Source organism: Pieris brassicae, chromosome 4 (assembly GCF_905147105.1).
Source record: "Pieris brassicae chromosome 4, ilPieBrab1.1, whole genome shotgun sequence".
NCBI lineage: Eukaryota > Metazoa > Arthropoda > Insecta > Lepidoptera > Pieridae > Pieris > Pieris brassicae.
Window position 1 is genome coordinate 20,642,739 of NC_059668.1, and position 18,433 is coordinate 20,661,171.

At 35.4% G+C, this 18,433-nt stretch overlaps 1 protein-coding gene across 2 annotated transcripts; it reads right to left on the reverse strand.

Moving 5' to 3' along the window:
* Positions 1–1,902: 1,902 nt before the first annotated feature.
* LOC123708837 (ras-related protein Rab-3) lies at positions 1,903–11,904 on the reverse strand. Of its 2 annotated transcripts, none has more exons than XM_045659760.1 (6): positions 11,573–11,904; positions 10,094–10,200; positions 8,537–8,654; positions 6,035–6,153; positions 4,814–4,985; positions 1,903–4,170 (listed from the first exon to the last, which is right to left on the reverse strand). In XM_045659760.1, the coding sequence occupies exons 2-6, from the start codon at positions 10,198–10,200 to the stop codon at positions 4,021–4,023; spliced, it is 666 nt and encodes a 221-aa protein (XP_045515716.1). In that variant the 5' UTR covers positions 11,573–11,904; the 3' UTR covers positions 1,903–4,020. The 2 variants fall into 2 exon arrangements, with proteins under 2 accessions (XP_045515716.1, XP_045515717.1); XM_045659761.1 differs by lacking the exon at positions 11,573–11,904 and adding an exon at positions 10,370–10,514.
* Between the last annotated feature and the right edge of the window lie 6,529 nt (positions 11,905–18,433).

Here is an 18,433-nt window from a genome sequence, read left to right on the forward strand (position 1 = left end):
TCTACCGTCACAGTTTTCGGTTACGCGTCTTGTTCTTGTCCCTATCGATTCGAAGCCATTAATAACAAAAATATATAATACCGATAACAATGATAGTAATAAATCTATTACCATTAATGAAATTATGTAATAGTCTTAGTAGTAATAAGGTAAAATGAAATAATTGTATAATTTGTATGATAATAAAAGCCTTTTGTTAAACTTTATCTAATATTATTTTATTTATCCAATTTCTGTAAAGTTGCATATAGTAGATCATTTTTCGAAAAATAAGGTCATAAAGAAGTTTCACTTACGTGTGTGTGTAGTACACGCACACATTTTTTTATAAGAAGAATCAAAATTTACAAAGAAATAAGTAAGTATTCAAGTTCCTTGAAAGCCTCTTTGCTCCGTCTTTTGCAGCGCAATAAATTGCAAAATCTGTTTTTGACACGATGCTTATGAATCTTTTAGAAGTCATGTTCAAATTAGAAATCCGTTTTGGCAAGTTGCCACAGTTAAAAGTGCATTTCAAAATTGATTCCTTTGTAGAGTCAGCTTTGAATTATCTATGGACTAGTCCCAGCTTCTGTTAAAGATTAAGTCTTTTATTAATTGTAAATATTGGATTTTATCGTGTAATTATTTTTAAGCATTCATACAATCAATTTATTAGTTAGTTATACATTTAATTAATATAATTTTGTTACGTCTTTGTTTTGACTTTGAATAAATAAACTTTGATTAAAGTTTAATACATATGTTATTGTATGTAAATTTGTCCGCTGGCGCAACGACTGAAAATGAACCTGCCACAAGAGTATACCTTACTGTTGGATTGATCATCTGAAGAGCGGGAGAAGATCCGAGTGTTAAAAAATCGTGTCTCGGAACACCGGCCAGAGTAGGTCTAGAGATCGCTAGAACGCCGTGGAGAGTTCCCAGATTTTTATAAATTATAAATCAATGTATTTCGATACAAGGATACAATTGATATAATTCCTGAAGTCATTTGTATAACGAATTCCCAAACTTCGAATGTTCAACAGTTTAGTTTATTGTAGCGCCATCTATAGGAATGTTAAATAAACTAAAAACAATATTTATTTAGGATTATCAGTAATATAATTTTGCAATAGATGGAGCTATTAAAAAAAATCAATGGCGCTAAAACCTTTTAGGTCTGGGACTCAGATTTATGTGTCTGTTTCAGATAGCCTAGACCATTTGTCAATCTAATAGATAAATAGGCGATCAGTAAGCCGGATCAGCAGATCGAGATTTAAACGCGCACATAGACGGCCAGAAAGTCCGTTGGAGCACAGCCATTGAGCAAATCTACGACTTAAGGGATGAGAATCACACGCTGAAGACACTAGGCCAACACTCTATGGAGCTATTTAACATATTCAATAAATCGAATCCAAGTACAGAGCAACTAAGAAAGTCTTATGAACTTGCTAATTTTCAATTGTTTCCGCGGTTTCTATGGATTCCTTGTATATGAATTGTGTGTTAGAATAAAGTTGGAGAATAAGATACAAAAATAAAACACAGTATATACGTTTATTATCAATAAACCTTTTACAAGTGTTTCTTTAAAATAATTAAATATTAATGCACAACAAATAATTATACATTTAATACATCTAATTGATTAATTTCAGATTTTAACAGAAAAAATACCCAATTAGCCCCTCACTTATAACTTTTAAATATTGTTTATAGGTGAAAATTAAGATAAACTTTCTTTGATACAACTTTACCATAACCAGATCTTGGATATTACAACAGTGAAAATTATATACTTATAAATGTTTAATGCTTAGTAGTCGTTTAACTTGTACCTGTATGATGATATATTTAATGAGGAAAAGTTAAGTTAAAAATAACAGTATATACAGAATAAGTTATAAATAAAAAAACATTAAAGTTGTTTTTAAAGTGAAGATTCGGTCATTGAGTTTATAAACCTTTGAGTCAGCTTACCTCTGCTCTACGTGAAAAGGGCATTTCGCTTTCCTATGCTTTATATCAGTTTGTAGCGTAGTACTTCAGAAATATCATTATTAGATAATCTAATAATATAAAAGACAATATTACGTAGTATGTTTTATCAAAGAAAGTCAAAACCTAAGCCATTCCTTACGATATGCCAATAACACCCTTTTATCTATACGATAAATAAGCCTTAACCACGTACAACCTTCATTAACATTCTACTCAAACCATACATCTACCTAATCGCTTTCAGTAAAATATGGAATAATGCCATAAATAGACAGCAATACTTAAATGTCCAACATGTTCTCAGAGTCGTTCATTAAGTGTAAATGCTTATTATTAGGTGTTAATAATCAGAGCCTAAAATAGGTTGTTATTTTACTCAATCAAGATTACATTACAGCGGCTACACCGTTATTAATCTACCATTAGAGAAAATGGACGTCTCTGAGTACAACTGTCAAAAACGGAAGTGAATTTAAACAGGGGAAGATTTTCTTTTACTTCTATATCGTTAAGGTATTAACGAATATTGCAAGAGCCGATTTCATTTCGGCTCGCTGAAATTTACAAATGGCGTATTTTTTTTAATTGACGCCCATTCCGCAATCTGTAAGGCTCAATATATAACTAACTTGCAGGAGGTTCATTTGATGTTTCGTATTACGCCCACGTATACTGATGGCCAGAAGGCTCGCAAGTGCATTGCCTCTTACAACATTGGTATGACCTTCAATTGGTTCGAAAATACTTCAGTGAGCAGCTATTTATTACAAAAATTATAATTGATTACGGTAAAAATGTTATTTTGTTTTTTTTGTGTTTGCCGTGTTTTTTTTTATTGTATTAACAAGAAATTTAATATCTGTAGGACAGTGTAGTATTTTATAGTATGAAGATACATTTTTATTCACTTAAGGCCTTGTTAACAATACAAGTAAATTCTTCAAGTGAATCCTTCATAATAAGAGTAATATAATTTTCTAGCTTTTATATAATTTAGTAGATTTTTAGATTAGCTTGACCATTCGGTATGTCGTAATTTAGCGGAAGGGTACCAACTAGATAATAGAATACATCAATTGACACAAAATGGTCTGTTTTTGTATTATCTTAGAGCCAATCCAAATAAACATTTATTATGAACAACAATTCGATTACAAATTCAACACTCAACACCTATAAATAAAATTCTAAACCTTGATTACATTTTACTAACAATAATAAAAAAAGTGTCTTACGAACTACAGAAATTTAAAAACTAATAAAACTACTTAGCAATAGATTACGTTATGTGCTCAGATTTCAACAGAAATTGATATAAATAGTATTGTCTATGTCTTCTAGAACAGATAATTCTAACGTGTTTCATACACATTAATTAAGCAGTTAAAAATTCATATAGACTACTGCCAAATAAAGCCTATACATAACATTACTTAGCAGATAACAAGAATACAAACAGATTTATACGTACGCTATACAATAATTTTTATACACCAAGAAACATATTTACAAGTCACCCATGTGATATTTATCGAGTGTCGTTTTGTGGTAATGCAATTTTTACTATAGCGCGGAAAGATCTACGCAAAAATATGTTTAAACGCCTTCAACTTTTAAATTACTTCTAAAAATACTTTGCGCCCATTTCTTTGAAACTTTGGTCCAATGGCCAAGTCAATCGCGCATTTAATATTTTATACATACTCGTTGTCGATGCAAATAAAACGCGAAGCACGGTTATATTGAATATTGCATACATCTTAGAATAAAACATATTAAATACACAAGTATCAGATCCCTACTCCAGCTCCAATCAATAGTGGCTACTTAAGATCTAAGCTAATACTCAATTTTAAACTAACCTAAAATCATTAAAGTAAAGGTGTTTACTGAAATATAAAAAATAATTTTTATAAAAATAACCCTTGAAGATACTGGACGAATGTTTGCGAAGGATTAAGTGAATTATAATTTTGTTATCAATTCCAGTATTTTCAAGGCAGGAATGAGAGGTTTTGTTTAGTATTATTAACAGTTACAATTAGGATTGTTGTTTCCTTGGGGCTGCTCTGAAAGCTTTTGGCCTCGAGCCCCACCAGCCAACATGTTCTGTGGTTCCGAATCCAAGCTCTCAGACATCTTGTCACAGATAATATCTACTAGTCGCTCGAACACGGTCTGAAAAACAATGATGTTTATTACTTGTAGCTTAATCTGTTGCATATAACTTTTATTTTTTGAATTTGGAACATTTATATTATTTTTAAAACTTCGATTTTGCGCCATTTCACATATTTTTTTCGGAGACTTCAATAAATATGTAGGTATATTTAATAATATTACATTACTGAATTAAAAATATATATTTTTTCGTTTGTAATAAAACTTATGGCTGGATTGGGTATAATCAGAGCTTGCTGACTAAAGTTCTCTTTACACATGAAAATCTATTGAGTCATCAAGAAAGTAAAAGAGTTTTTGAGTGGATAACGAGACGAGACCATAAAGTGGTGAAATTATAATACTATATAATTTATTTCATCAGGGATCCATTGGAAGTATCCAAAGAAGCGACAGGATTACCTAAAAAATCTTTACTTTGAACAATTGTTGCTACACCAGTGACTCGACTGATATAAACATATCATGGACTCGTAAGCAAGCCAGCCTTCTGCTTCCATTATCATAAGTCGTATTTAACGATATCCGAGCCAAGTCAAACAGTATTTTTGTTCATGGTGGACCATCAAATTGGTCGTATCTAGATAATTGAAGAGAAACTTAAGAAGGAAAGTGGAATGAAACAGTAGGATCTTTATACCTTGACATTGACATTCTCCTTGGCGCTCGTTTCATAAAACTCGACGCCAAGCTGGTCAGCGAGCTGCTTGCCACGTTCTTGGCTGATGACGCGTTCTTCCTCCATATCACATTTGTTACCGACCAGAATGACTTGAGCATTGTCCCACGAGTAAGTCTTTATCTGCGTCACCCTGAAAATATATTTATTCTTGTTAACATTACAATTCTCGGTTTATTTATATAGAATTTAGCTGCTAAATTATCGTAAGTAATTATGTTACTGAATAGGTAAATAATACAGAACATTGGACTGAACTTGGACTTAGTATTACTTGTTTAGAAATATGATATTTTTAATTTATAATTGTATAATTCGGTAATTTTATTAATTAATCGATAGCTTCTACACGAAGGCAACGTCAGGCACGTAGGTAACATCACCAAATATTATTTATTTATGGATTACTGTTGTTGTATTGTATAGTAAAATAATTTATTTTATAGAACAGGGGGCAAACGGGCAGGAAGCTCACCTGATGTTAAGTGATACCTATATACATAGATACCGCCCAAGGACACTCCATGGGCGGTATCTATGCAAAAGGGGTGGCGAGTGCGTTGCCGGCCTTTAGAGAATTGGTACGCTAGGAATCAGTGGGCAGCTAGTTCCACCTTAAGGTGGTGCGCGGCAAAAGCTGCCTTAAAAAAGCGCTCAGTTGTGGAACGTCGAAGTGGAATTTCGCATTCAGTCTCGACGTCCGATGACTACGAAGAAAGTTTCGAAAAACAGTTGCAGGTATTAATCCGAATAACTATACTATACTACAGTTATTTTATCCAAACACTTAGGCGTTCATGGTAACCTAATAAAGTAGCTTAGTTTTCAAAACAAACGTATACGTTGTTACTATTTACAATTAGACATATATAACCAAGATTTTAATTAGAAAAACAAGAAACTTTGCGAATATAAAATCAGAAAATAGCCATAACAATGATGTGACCCACTCGAGACGTACGAATCTTTAGTAACATAACTCAAAATATTGTCTTCTCCTGTGACCGAAATATATACCAAACCAAGATATATTTATAAATATATCTTGGTTTTTATCAAGTCCAAACTGAACGATAACATTCCAAGCCGAAATGCCAGCGATGCATGTTTGTTATGTTATTAAATAAATATCTTTTTAGTTTTCTCGACTGCAGAATGAAAAGAAAACATATTATTACTAACCAGTCTTGTACACTGTTGAAACTTTCTTCGTTAGTGATATCATACATGAGAATAAAGCCCATAGCTCCACGGTAGTATGCAGTTGTAATTGTACGGTAGCGCTCTTGACCTGCTGTATCCTATTAACAAAAACTTTTATTTGCAACCAGTACTTCTTGATTGTAATACAACTCAACCTATTTAAATAAAACACTGATTAATAATATCGTTACGTCTTATTGTGTGATTAAATAATTAACTTATTATTATAGGATATCATATCGATTCAAAATAATTACTTAGGAAGTTTAATCGCCAGTTATCGACGGGAATTAAAGTTATACAAACTTAAACTTAACAATGCAAAGACATTGCCATCTCTGTGAATTCACCAAATTATGTTTGGATCGTTTTTATAATGAAAATAAAATTTCATTTTCACCTATTACTAAAAGTAAAGATTTCTCAGTAGAAAAGTCGCAACGGTAACATTTTTAAAGTTATATTCGTTATTTTCAAGAGTCTCAACATAGTGAAGCGAAGAGCAATATTAAAAAATCTATTAAAACCTCCATATATTGTTAATTCTCAAAGTTTTAATCAAATTCATGAAATAAAACAAGTTTTGTGTTATTTTAGGGCCCTCATTCGGTTTCGAGGGAATATTAATGTATGTATACTATTTTGAGCAGGGTTGGCCTAGTGGCTTCAGCGTGCGCCTCTCATCCCTGAGGTCGTAGGTTCGATCCCCGGCTGTGCACCAATGGATTTTCTTTCTATGTGCGCATTTAACATTAGCTGTAACGGTGAAGGAAAACATCGTGACGAAACCGGCTTGCTTTACACCCAAAAAGTTGACGGCGTGCGTCAGGCACAGGAGGCTGATCACCTACTCGCCTATTCGATTAACAAATGATCATGAAACAGATACAGAAATCTGAGGCCCAGACCTAAAAAGATTGTAGCGCCATTGATATTATTATGTATTTACTTCTAGAAACAATATTTAAAAAAAAAAAAATTAAATTTGACTGTGTATTCATATTTCTATCATAGTAATGAATAGGTTTCCTGATGAATATAATATTTTTTCCTGACATCAGTTTTAAGTACGGGTACACCCAATGGGGCAGAAATCTGCCTATTTGCTCTACTTCTTTTATAGACATGTTTAACAAGTTAAGAAAACACTTTTTAAACGGATTGAAGCTATATATTATTATTATTAACTTATAATTATTTACATAATTTTTACATTTAAATTTTTCCGACGTTTCGCGTGCGTGGTCACGTGGTCATAATTATAAGTTTATAGTAATAATACATAGCTTCAATCCGTTTAAAAAGTGTTTTCTTAATGTGTCAAAGCAATGTTAACAAAAGACAATACTATATGTTTAACATGATCAGTAAACTTGACGATTCGGTGCTAATCTGAAACAGTATTTGATTTACCGGAAAATCACATACAGATTATTACAAATGAAACGGTACTTTAGTCAGTAATGTATCGTTTAGTAATCTTTACATTTATAACTGTTAAGTTGCTGTAGAGAATAAACTCTATGTTGAGAATATGCTTGTAACGAATAAACTCGAAAACTAATAGGCCATTTAAAAACACGCGTTCAGAATGTAACTAACGATATATTTCTTTCCAAAATATTTTAAAAATAAATCGTTAGAAACCGGATTAGGCGGCTTGTTATCTATACTAATATTATAGGGAACTCTGCGAATTTAATCTCTGGATCTGAACCGATTTTGAAAATTCATGTACCAATAAAAAGCTAGATTATTTATGAGTACCATAAGCTACATACTATATGCATACAATATACATAATTACACAGAAAATTAAAATACTTTTTTGTGGTAGTCGGATTTGCAAAGCCAGAGAAAAAACCGTCGCACGAAAATAGTACTGAGACGGCTGCCGTAACGATTGATTGAGAAAACTGGAAGAACTTAATAATCCCTGCGATGCCTATCTTTTATAGTGTATATTAACAAATCCACAACGCCACGTCTAGACGTCTGTCTGTTCGAAATAAACTCAAAAACGACAGCACAGAATTTATAGCGGTTTACCTAAATCTATAATAATTTATGAATAAGGATTAGGTATATCAGTAATAACGAGCAGTGTTGGCCTAGTGGCCTAAGCGTCCCCAGCTGTATACCGATGGACTTTCTTTCTATGTGCACATTTAACATTCGCTCGAATGGTGAAGGAAAAAATCTAAAGGAAACCCGCTTGACCCAAAAAGTCGAGAGCGTGCGTCAGGCACGGGAGACTGATCACCTACTTGCCTATAATATTAACAAATGATCATGAAACAGATGCAGAAATCTGAGGCACAGACCTTAAAAGGTTGTAGCGCCATTTATTTATTTTATTTTATATAAATATTTAAGGTTACACACACACAGTTACAGTTGCGAAACCGAGTACGGCAAGTAAATAAATAAAGATATACCTGAAATATACCTGAAAATAGCAATTAAAAATTGTAAACTCACCCATATTTGAAGTTTAACACGTTTGTCGTGTCGGAACACCGTTTTGACCTTGAAATCAATGCCCACAGTAGACACAAACGCTGATGTAAACGAGTCGTCCGCGTAGCGAAATAGAAAACTGAAAATTAAAATTGTACTATTGTGAAGTGGTATTTTAACAAAACAAAACCTGGGAAGTATTGTTCCATACACTCATGTTATTACACTGAATGTAGCCGAATTTTGAACAAACTGATGTGGCATGGTACCAATGGTGTAGCTGGGATAAACGTATATGTATAATATAAGTGAAATAATCAGAGCATTTATTTTATTTATTTACACTTGGTAACATTACAATTAAGAAAAACTTAATTAAATCAAAAGGAAACTGGCGGCCTTATCGCTTTCGAGCGATCTCTTCCAGGCAAGCACTGTGAGTAAAGAGAAAAAATTGTATTAAATTACATAACATAAGCAAGAAGTGCAAAAATACATGTTATACACAGTTATTAAGACAAAACTAAACAGGAACAAAAATAAAACAAACTAAACTAGAAAGATGATACATTAAAAATAAAAAGTAAAAAGATAAGTCTCATAATAAGCATTATAACATAAGCATTATGACAGTATGGGAATCTTATAGCGTATTGGTTAAGCGTCTGAATCCTTAATGTCATAATTTCGATACTTGACTATTAAGCTTTTTATTTCAGTATAGTAATAATGAAAGCACAAAGTATGACCAGCATGTCTACTATAATATTTATGATACAGACAGATCAACATACCTAACCCACAGTAGTACCGACGTTATATATGTCGTACTTTAATACATATATGAAAATTAAGTTAAGTTTTTTTATGAAAGACCTAGGGACCATGACACTGGTATCTTTTTCAAAAGGTTCCCTAAATCTAAAATTTGTAATTCATGTATTACAAGTAATAAACACATTTATGTTTATTTTAGCAATAGGTATACATTTTAAATGCTAGAACAGTGTTGGCCTAGTGGCTTCATCGTGCGTCTCTCATCCCTGAGGTCGTAGTTTCGATCCTGGGCTGTGCACTAATGGATTTTCTTCCTATGTGCGCATTTAACATTAGCTCGAACGGTGAAGGAAAACATCGTGAGAAAACCGGCTTGCCTTAAACCCAAAAAGTCGACGGCTTGCGTCAGGCACAGAAGGCTGAACACCTACATGCCTATTAGTTTAATAAATGATCATGAAACAGATACAGAAATCTGAGGCCAAGACCTAAAAAGGTTGTAGTGACATTGATTGTTTTTTTATACATTTTAAATGAGTAGAATAAAGACAATCAAATTCTAGGCTATAGAACTTATGCGGTTTATTAAATGATTAATCAGACCGATAAGAACCAAACTATAACATCAGTAGGCGGTCGGTAGTAAAAATAAATATGTCTTTGAGACAGGAATGTAATTAGAAAAAAATTCCGTCAAGCGAAAATAATTGGCGTCTTGTAACAAAAATTATTGGAATTTGTTCAAAACGCTCTTGTTAGCGCTCATAGTACAATAAACGTAATTTGGCAGAGTATACTGACCTAGTCTTCCCGACAGAACTGTTCCCAATAATCAGCAATTTGAACATGTAGTCGAAATTTTGGTCGCCAGCATCTTTTTGCCATTTCGGATCACCTCCTCCAGCCATCTGTCAAAAAATCATTTTTTTTTCTTATTTAACAAATGTAAGTGCCAATTTATTTATTTAAATGTACCAAACAATATTAAAACAAATAAATGTTAAAATACAGTACTTCTTGACGTAGGAAAGTCAGAAATAACTGTAAGTTGCACACTCTTTCGGTCTACAAAATTACCTTAGTCTTTAACTTCTATCCTTTAAATTAGCTTTCATATTTATGTTCACTACAGGGTATCTATTATCTTCTGGCACGGCCACCGCTGTGTTTACTCCATTATCGACTGACACTACATTAAATTTTCTGTTATCAATACACCCATACCAAACCATATTACCGGGCAATAGAGGTCATAGCTGCTACTGATCCTGCCAATAACGTCAACGGCATGAAAATGAATTTTCTCAAATAAAGAATAAAGAATAATTTTGCGCGCTCTGCGCGGTAATAGGTTTCGTCATATCCTTTTGTGATATTGTATTTTTATTGATTTTATAAACAGGACGTTTGTTTGACAAAAAAAGTCAGCGCAAATAATACTTTGAAGCTGTTAATATTTTGTAATACATATTATGTTTGTATAAACACTATGCATTTTTGTTTTCGACATAGCCTGGATGGAATTAATATATAATATACATCAGTTTAGGATTGTACCTCTCAAGCCTGAGGTCGTCCGTTCGAATCTCGGCTTTGTACCAATGGATTTTTCTATATATTTGCGCAATTAACACTCGGACAGTGAAGGAAAACAACGTCAGGATAATAAGCCCAAAAATAAACGGCGAATATCATACACAGAAGAATAATCATCTAATTGTCTATTAAGAAAAGTAAATGATTAAGAAACAGATAACAAACTTTGTGCAACACTGTTTTTTATATAAAATTGTGTAATATATATTGTAGTTGTAGAACAGTATTAGAAGGGGAAATTCTTACCCTAAGTGTAAGCAACGGTCATTTTCATCAGCATATACACAAAGATCTGTTAAGTACCTACATGTAGATAAATTTATGGTAATAAAGCGCCACGTCGGCGTAGTTGAACGGTTCTAAATGCGCTAGGCTCGCGTTATTTTATTCGATACGCAAACGTTATCTGGTATTGACCTAAATTCCACTCACAACCCCTTATCTTCGCAAGTTACCCAGATTCAGAATTTCTGTCTCTTTGTAACACATGTTTGTTATGCTGAAGTGCGCCTGTGCAGGACAAAGCAAGGTCTTGCGTAGGCGGTAGGTTTTTAATTTTGACATAAAATCTATATAAAAAAAGGACGAATATTATTGATCGACTCTGTAGTTTTGGGATAGGCTGTGTCAATTTAATTTTATGTAACAAAATTCAAATATAGAATTATTTAAATTTTCGAATACCTTTTACGCTTGGGTAGCCGAAGACAAGTACACTTCTGACGTCACAATAATGTCCTTGAAGCCAATACCAATCTGCTATTGATTTTTGTCACTTAAGCCACTGAATCTAACCAAAAATCCTACGAAAACAGGGTAAAACAATAAACAGAATCACCAAGTGCGAAATCGATATCTCTCGGAGATTATATCGTAACCCACTATAGTTTTCGTACTGATTCTCGAAGCGTCATTAGATCTGGTAATTCCCTTACTTTATTCACTATGGAAATTGTATAACGTTAAAGACTGCAAGTAACAGCTGTTACGGCTAAGACCTTACTGTGCCATGGGAGTAGGACGGAAATTCAAAATGGCGAAGGATGCGCGCGCATTAATACCGACTTGTCAAATTTTCATCATACCAAATATTTAAACACGGGGCTGGCATAGGGCAGTTAAGTTGCTGATATCCCATTCGCATTATAATCAAATCAATTTGAGTTTATAACCCCATCAATATTTATAACAGATATAATAATGTTAAACTAAACTTTACTTAAGATATTAAAAAAATAAGAGTCTACTTATTAATTAAAAAAAATATTTTATTAAATAATTAAACAAAGTAAGAATGGCGCTCTAACGATTTCAGTAAAAATAAGACGCTCATATGAACAATGAAGTACCAATGTAACGACCTCATCTTGACCTATATTTAGCCATTCCCTCTTGAACTGTGGCTTATATTGAAAATTGGAATGATAATATTGAATATTATCTTAAATCGTAGTTCCAAAATGTTGTCTACTAAACGTTGAGAATAAATTAAATTTATCCCTATTAATATTCCTCTACTAAAAATAATTTATAAGTAAAAAAAATACAGTCAACAATGTAACAGCAAATCTAATTCCGGAATTATAAGAGAGATGAAAATAGGAATTTGTTTTGATTATACGAAGTAATATGTATATTTAATCGTATAGAGTCGTTTAAAATACTGCCCTAGTTTCAAAGAAAACATAACAAAAGCTCAACTACCTAACTTAGAACCTTTATTGATTACATGCACATTTCTAACCGAATCGGCTAAGTAATAGTTCTAAACAATTTAACTAGATGGCGTTACTTAATGGCAACACAACCGTTGAATGTTATATTTTAAATATCACATATCTTTTATAAACCATGTTATGTTGTATATTAATGGAAACAATAATAATCTAATAAACCAACAGCTTCGGATCTGTCCAGTCGTGGAACGGCGGACGTCGAGGTGATACGGGTGGAATTTTGTATTCTGCCTCGACGTCCGATGATGAAACTCAGCTGCAGGTATTAATCCGAACAACTCCTCTGAACACTCTCTACGGTAAATGCGGTAGAAGATGCAGAGTGACCCCACATCTCTACGCAACGCCAAAGGATCGAGCCGCTCGGAGAGGGATTGGTCATCGACGATTCGAACCGCTCTTCGTTGGATACGGTCAAGTGAAAGGAGCTGGTACTGGGGAGCCCCCGCCCAGAGGTGAGAACAGTATTCCATGTGGGGCCGTATTTGCGCTTTATAGAGTTGCAAGCGGTGGCCCGGAGTGAAGTACCGTCTCGCCTTGCTGAGCACACCAAGCTTTCTGGAGGCTTATTTAGCCTTTCCCTCCAAATGACCGCGAAACTGAACGTCGTTCGATATGTCAATGCCAAGTATTCCGATGCTGGCTGTGGCTTCAAGAAGAGTGTTTTCGAAAAGAGGAGTAGCGACAAAGGGTATTTTTTTCGCGGAAAACGCGGAAACTTGTGTCTTCTTGGGGTTAAATTGGACTAGGTTAAGTCTTCCCCAGTCCGAGACTCGACTTCAGACACAAGTTTGTTCCGGTACTCATTGACAACTGCCCGAGAAATACCTGCCCGGCCAGTGTAAATAGTATCCCCAGTGCTGTCGTCCGCATAGCAATGAATGTTGCTAAGTTGCAACATGTCATTGATATGCAGAAGAAACAGGGTCGGGGATAGAACACAACCATCCAGGTCATCAGCCGAACGACCACGACGAAAGCCGTACTGATAATCGCTAATCAGCTGGTGGCCCTCTAGATACCTCAAGAGCTGGCCATTAATAATGGATTCCATTATTTTGGAGAACAAGGAGGTTATAGCTATTGGACGATAGTTGGACGGATCAGAGCCATCGCCTTTTTTAGGGATCGGATGTATCGAAGCGGTCTTCCAGCTCTTCGGGACAGTGCCGAGCGAGTACAGGTACCGGAATAGGCGCGTCAGGACCGGAGCCAACTCAGGAGCACAAGTACGCAGCACAATTGGAGGGATACCATCCGGTCCGCTCGACTTATGAATGTCTAAGGAAGATAGTGCCTTGCGAACAGCACGTTGCCGGAATGTGATTTCCAGCATTGAATAATCACACCGCGAAAACGTCGGTGGTGATCCCCCTGGGTCATCCAAAGTCGAGCTCGACGCGAAGAGACAGCCCAAGAGGTCGGCCTTCTCCTTCACAGTGTGGGCGAGCGAGTCATCCTCCCTGTGCAGCGGTGGAATGGATGGCTGACAAAAATTCCCTTGTACAGCTTTGGCGAGAGACCAGAAGGCTCGAGTCCCCGAAGGGAGTTGGGCCAATCTCTCGCCAAATCTGGCGATGTGCTCTGACTTTGCTTTAGCGATTTCCCGTTTGAAGGACCTGGAGGCTGAGTTATATGCTTTTTTATGTTCGCTGGTATTGGCATCACGAGATATCGCCGCTTCCGCCCATGCATTAAAGCATTCTCGCTTTCGACGCGATGCTGCCTTGCAAGAACGCTTAAACCAGGGCTGTGACTTGCCACCGATCGACGCCGCAGAAAATGGAATAAAGAGTTCCATGCCCTGCAGAACCACTTCGGCGACAGAGGCAGCGACGGAATCTGGAGCTTCCGACGAAAAGCACATAGGCCCCCAAGGGTAGGACGCAAAGAAAGACCGTATCCCATCCCAATCTGCTGACCGATAGTGCCAAATACGGCGACAACCCGAAAAACGGGGCCGAGGTGGGCGCGTAGTAGGCACAGTACTCCGGACCACACAATGATCCGATGAACCCAATGGCGGGTCAACAGAGACTTAATAGGTCTCCGGATGTGAGGTCAGCAGAAGGTCCAACAAAGAGGGTTTATCCGTATATTATACCATCCACATCTGGTATTCGCGTAATCGCAGGGACCATTTGTGACAGGTCGTAAGCTAAAGCAAAGTCGTGAAAGGATCTTCCCGCGTGATCGGTGGTTTCCGAGCCGAGCCAATCGGCATGGTGAGCGTTAAAATCGCCAAGTATCACGATTTCAGCGGTAGGAACCCCTTCGAGCAGGGAATCTGTAGCCATTTGGATGTGCTCAATGAGTCGGTCAGTTTCGGTATTTCCGCTATGGGACCTATACAGGCATGCGTAGAATCGCGGATGGTCATCGCAGTCTACGCGCAGCCAGAGGCTAGATAGGTCCCTTCCTTCAAGCGACCCGAGGCGACGAGAACAGATATCCTCTCTGACGTACACGCAAACTCCCGCCCTCGGCACAAATGAATGTTCCAATTTGTACCCCGGGTAGGAGAGGTAGGATGTATCAGCCGGGGAGGATATCTGAGTCTCAGTAAGGAAGAATAAGGCCGGCTTCGCAGTTTCGAGGTGAAAGTGAACCGCGTTAAGATTAGAGTTGAGCCCCCTAACATTGGTAAAGTCCACTGAGAGCGTGGAAGGGGATGCCTTCGGTAAATTCTTCCGTTTGCCCCGAGATCGAAACCTAAAGTTAAAGTTTTTTGCGCAGTTTTTGCCCACCCCAGAATACGAAGGGCAGCCAGTGCATCCACCACCGAATACTGATTGTTCCGATGATGGACGCTCAGAGGGGGATTCTCCACAGCGGAAACGTGTGGTACCCACCTGGGGTAATCTCTGTTTAAACTGCATCTTCATATCTGGGGGGGGAATTGATGGGCTCCGGGAGTCTCACTCACCGCACGAAACGCGAGTACAATAAGATGAACCTATTGCATCACTTCACGCCGGTTTTCTGTGAGACAGTGGTACTGCCCCGGTCGTGCCTGCCCGTTTGGCTGAAGCCCGAAAGCAACAGCGTGGCACTCCCACTAGGAAGGGGGTTGACTGACTGCACTGGTGAAATAACCTCTGTCACAGGTTATTTCACCAGTGGGCGATGGGGTCGTCACGTCCCGACGCCGCTAGGTGCAAGAGAACTTGGAGAAACAAAGTGGTTAGTGTAGTGGTAACACAGAAGGCAAAAGATCACGTCACCGTTTATATATATATATATATATATATTAACGATTATATAGTAACGATAACAATGATAGTAATCATTCTATTAATAAATCAAAATAAATGTTATGATCTTAGTAGTAATAAGGTAACAAGAAATAATTGTATTATTTGTATTCATGTCTATGATAATAAAAGCCTTTTGTTAAACTTTATCTAATTTAACTTTATTTAACAAATTTCTGTTAAGTTAAATATATTAAATCATTTTTCAAAAAATAAGGTCACAAAGAAGTTTCTCTTCTTACTTGTGTACACTAGTAGGTACACGCACACATTTTTTTGTTTATATAACGTGACTGAATTTTTGATTGTACATGCATTCCTGTTGATTTAGGGTCACCTGTTTGAACAATGTTTTTGCAAATAAATAAAAATATTCTACATTGTATCTACAGCGTTAACACTTATTAAATGTATGTATAGAAATGATAACTTAAAACCTTATTAAGTTATGATGACAGACTTGAAATTAAATTGAAGTTGGTATATTTAATACAACTTCTGTATGACATATCGGAATTATAATGAATAAAGTTTTGATTGTTTGTGAAATTGCAGGTATTTTTCATTCGTTCTGCTCGTGGTAAACCAGTAACGGTTAGATATGCATGAAATTTGGCCTTGAGCAGACATTTATGCGTTTATTTACCTAATTAACTTGACCTGTATATCATAGTATTGGATTCTGATATTGAGTATGATGATATTTTTACTATATGTATGGTACTTTTCGTAAGTATGTTTGTTTATTCACAGATTTATCATAAATTATAAGCGAATACTTTTTTTTATGTGGTATACAGCTCATGAAATTGTCTAAATTTTATGCAAATCAGTTTAGTACTTTTCATGTTATAGTTTCCACGCATCTCTGAACTGAGATTTACAATATAAATTATAACTACCTATATTAATTTAATGACGTGGAATAAGCGATACTTGTATCTTATGTTCCATAATAAAAATATTTTATTTGTTATATCTCCAAGTTTATTTATTGTTTATATTATGGAGACAATTAAAGACTAACATAGTTGTAAGCTGTCCGTTTTTGGTTCTAGTATTCTGACTTACACCTGACGTTTTCCTTCACCGTACAAGCAAGGAAAGAAAGTAATTGGCGCAGGGTGCTTGCAAATCCTTAGGTAACATCTGACATACATAAAGCAATTTATGACAGTATTTTTAATATTAAGATTCAATGATGAGATTAAAGCGTATATAATACTAGGTACATTTTGTTAATATTCCCGCCAACGGCGGCGGCGAGCCTTCTGGCAATGTCAGTGTCAATGGGCTGTATCACTTTACATCAGGTGAGCCTCATAAAATTAAACAAAAGAAGACAATTCAAAAATATAATTCTATTTTTGATAGTATTTATATTTCAAAAAAATCATACTTTTAGGTCTTAAATTGACAAAAACGCGTATTTTTTTCAATTTAAACGTAAATGAAGTACAATTCGAGAAAATTTATTTATAGACCCACTCAATTCGCTGTCTCCGTGATATATCCCGCGCTCCCCGCCCTCTCTACCTCCTACCAATTTCTGCTTAGCAAGTCCTCCTCCACTCTGGCGATCAACGGATACCTATCCCGACCTAGTCCTGCTAACTAAAGACTACTTCACCGCGTCTTGGTCCATGTGCTCAAGATTCCACAGCCAACGTGTTCGATGAGCCTTGTATTTATGTATAATATTGGGAACTCTTCTAGCGGGATTTATCAGACTCTAATTATTCGTCCTTCTTGGCTCCAGGATATTATGCAATATATTGCGTTCCACCACTAGTAGCTTCTGTTCCTCTTATATTGATAAAATTTATTTATAGGCAAAATTTATTTAAAGAGTTCATTAAACTAATGTATAAAACGTCTCCAAATGCAGACGGACTATAAAAAAGCGCTCCTAGCAAAAAAATATGATTTCATAAAATGTTCATTTCAACTGTATTAAATTATTCATTATAAAATTGTTGTTTTAGAACAAAAAACTAAGAATTTTTAATGATATTGAGTATTAAGTACTTTTTAAAAAAGTCTTAATGTCCATATTATTTTAGCCTTTCCTTTAACTCCGATTTTGATCCCTTTGGAGTAGATACCCTTGGGGCGTGGGCTAGAAGTGCACAGGCGCTAATTAAAGATTTGAGCAGATAGCACTGGTCACCGCAGAGTTGGTGCTTTCCTCACTCAACAAATAAGTATCGCAGTACAGCGAGGAAATGCTGCCAGCGCTAAAGACTGCAAGACTTTATATATTTTTTTTAGTTTCTTTTCATTAATTTTTTTAAATTATTTTTATTATTACTATATAGGTTAAGAAAATTGAAAATACAGTATTTGATTGTTATATTTACTAATAAAGTAAAAAAATACGTATGTCCATATTTCGAGTATTATAACGTATTAATACGTAAATCTATTTTCGTATTAATACGTTCCGTACCGTAACGTAAAATAATCGTTTATGATGAATGGGATGTCAATCTATTTCATTATTAACTCTAGATACGAAATATGATAGATGACATATTAACGAGGGATATTTTTCG

Excerpts from the sequence above, each read along its gene's own strand:
- LOC123708837 (XM_045659760.1), bottom strand. The coding sequence starts at position 10,200 with ATGGCTGGAGGAGGTGATCCGAAATGGCAAAAAGATGCTGGCGACCAA. Across the intron at positions 8,655-10,093 it reads AGTTCTGTCGGGAAGACTAG|TTTTCTATTTCGCTACGCGG; the intron begins GTCAGTATACTC and ends TTTAATTTTCAG. Across the intron at positions 6,154-8,536 it reads GTGTTAAACTTCAAATATGG|GATACAGCAGGTCAAGAGCG; the intron begins GTGAGTTTACAA and ends TTTTGTTAATAG.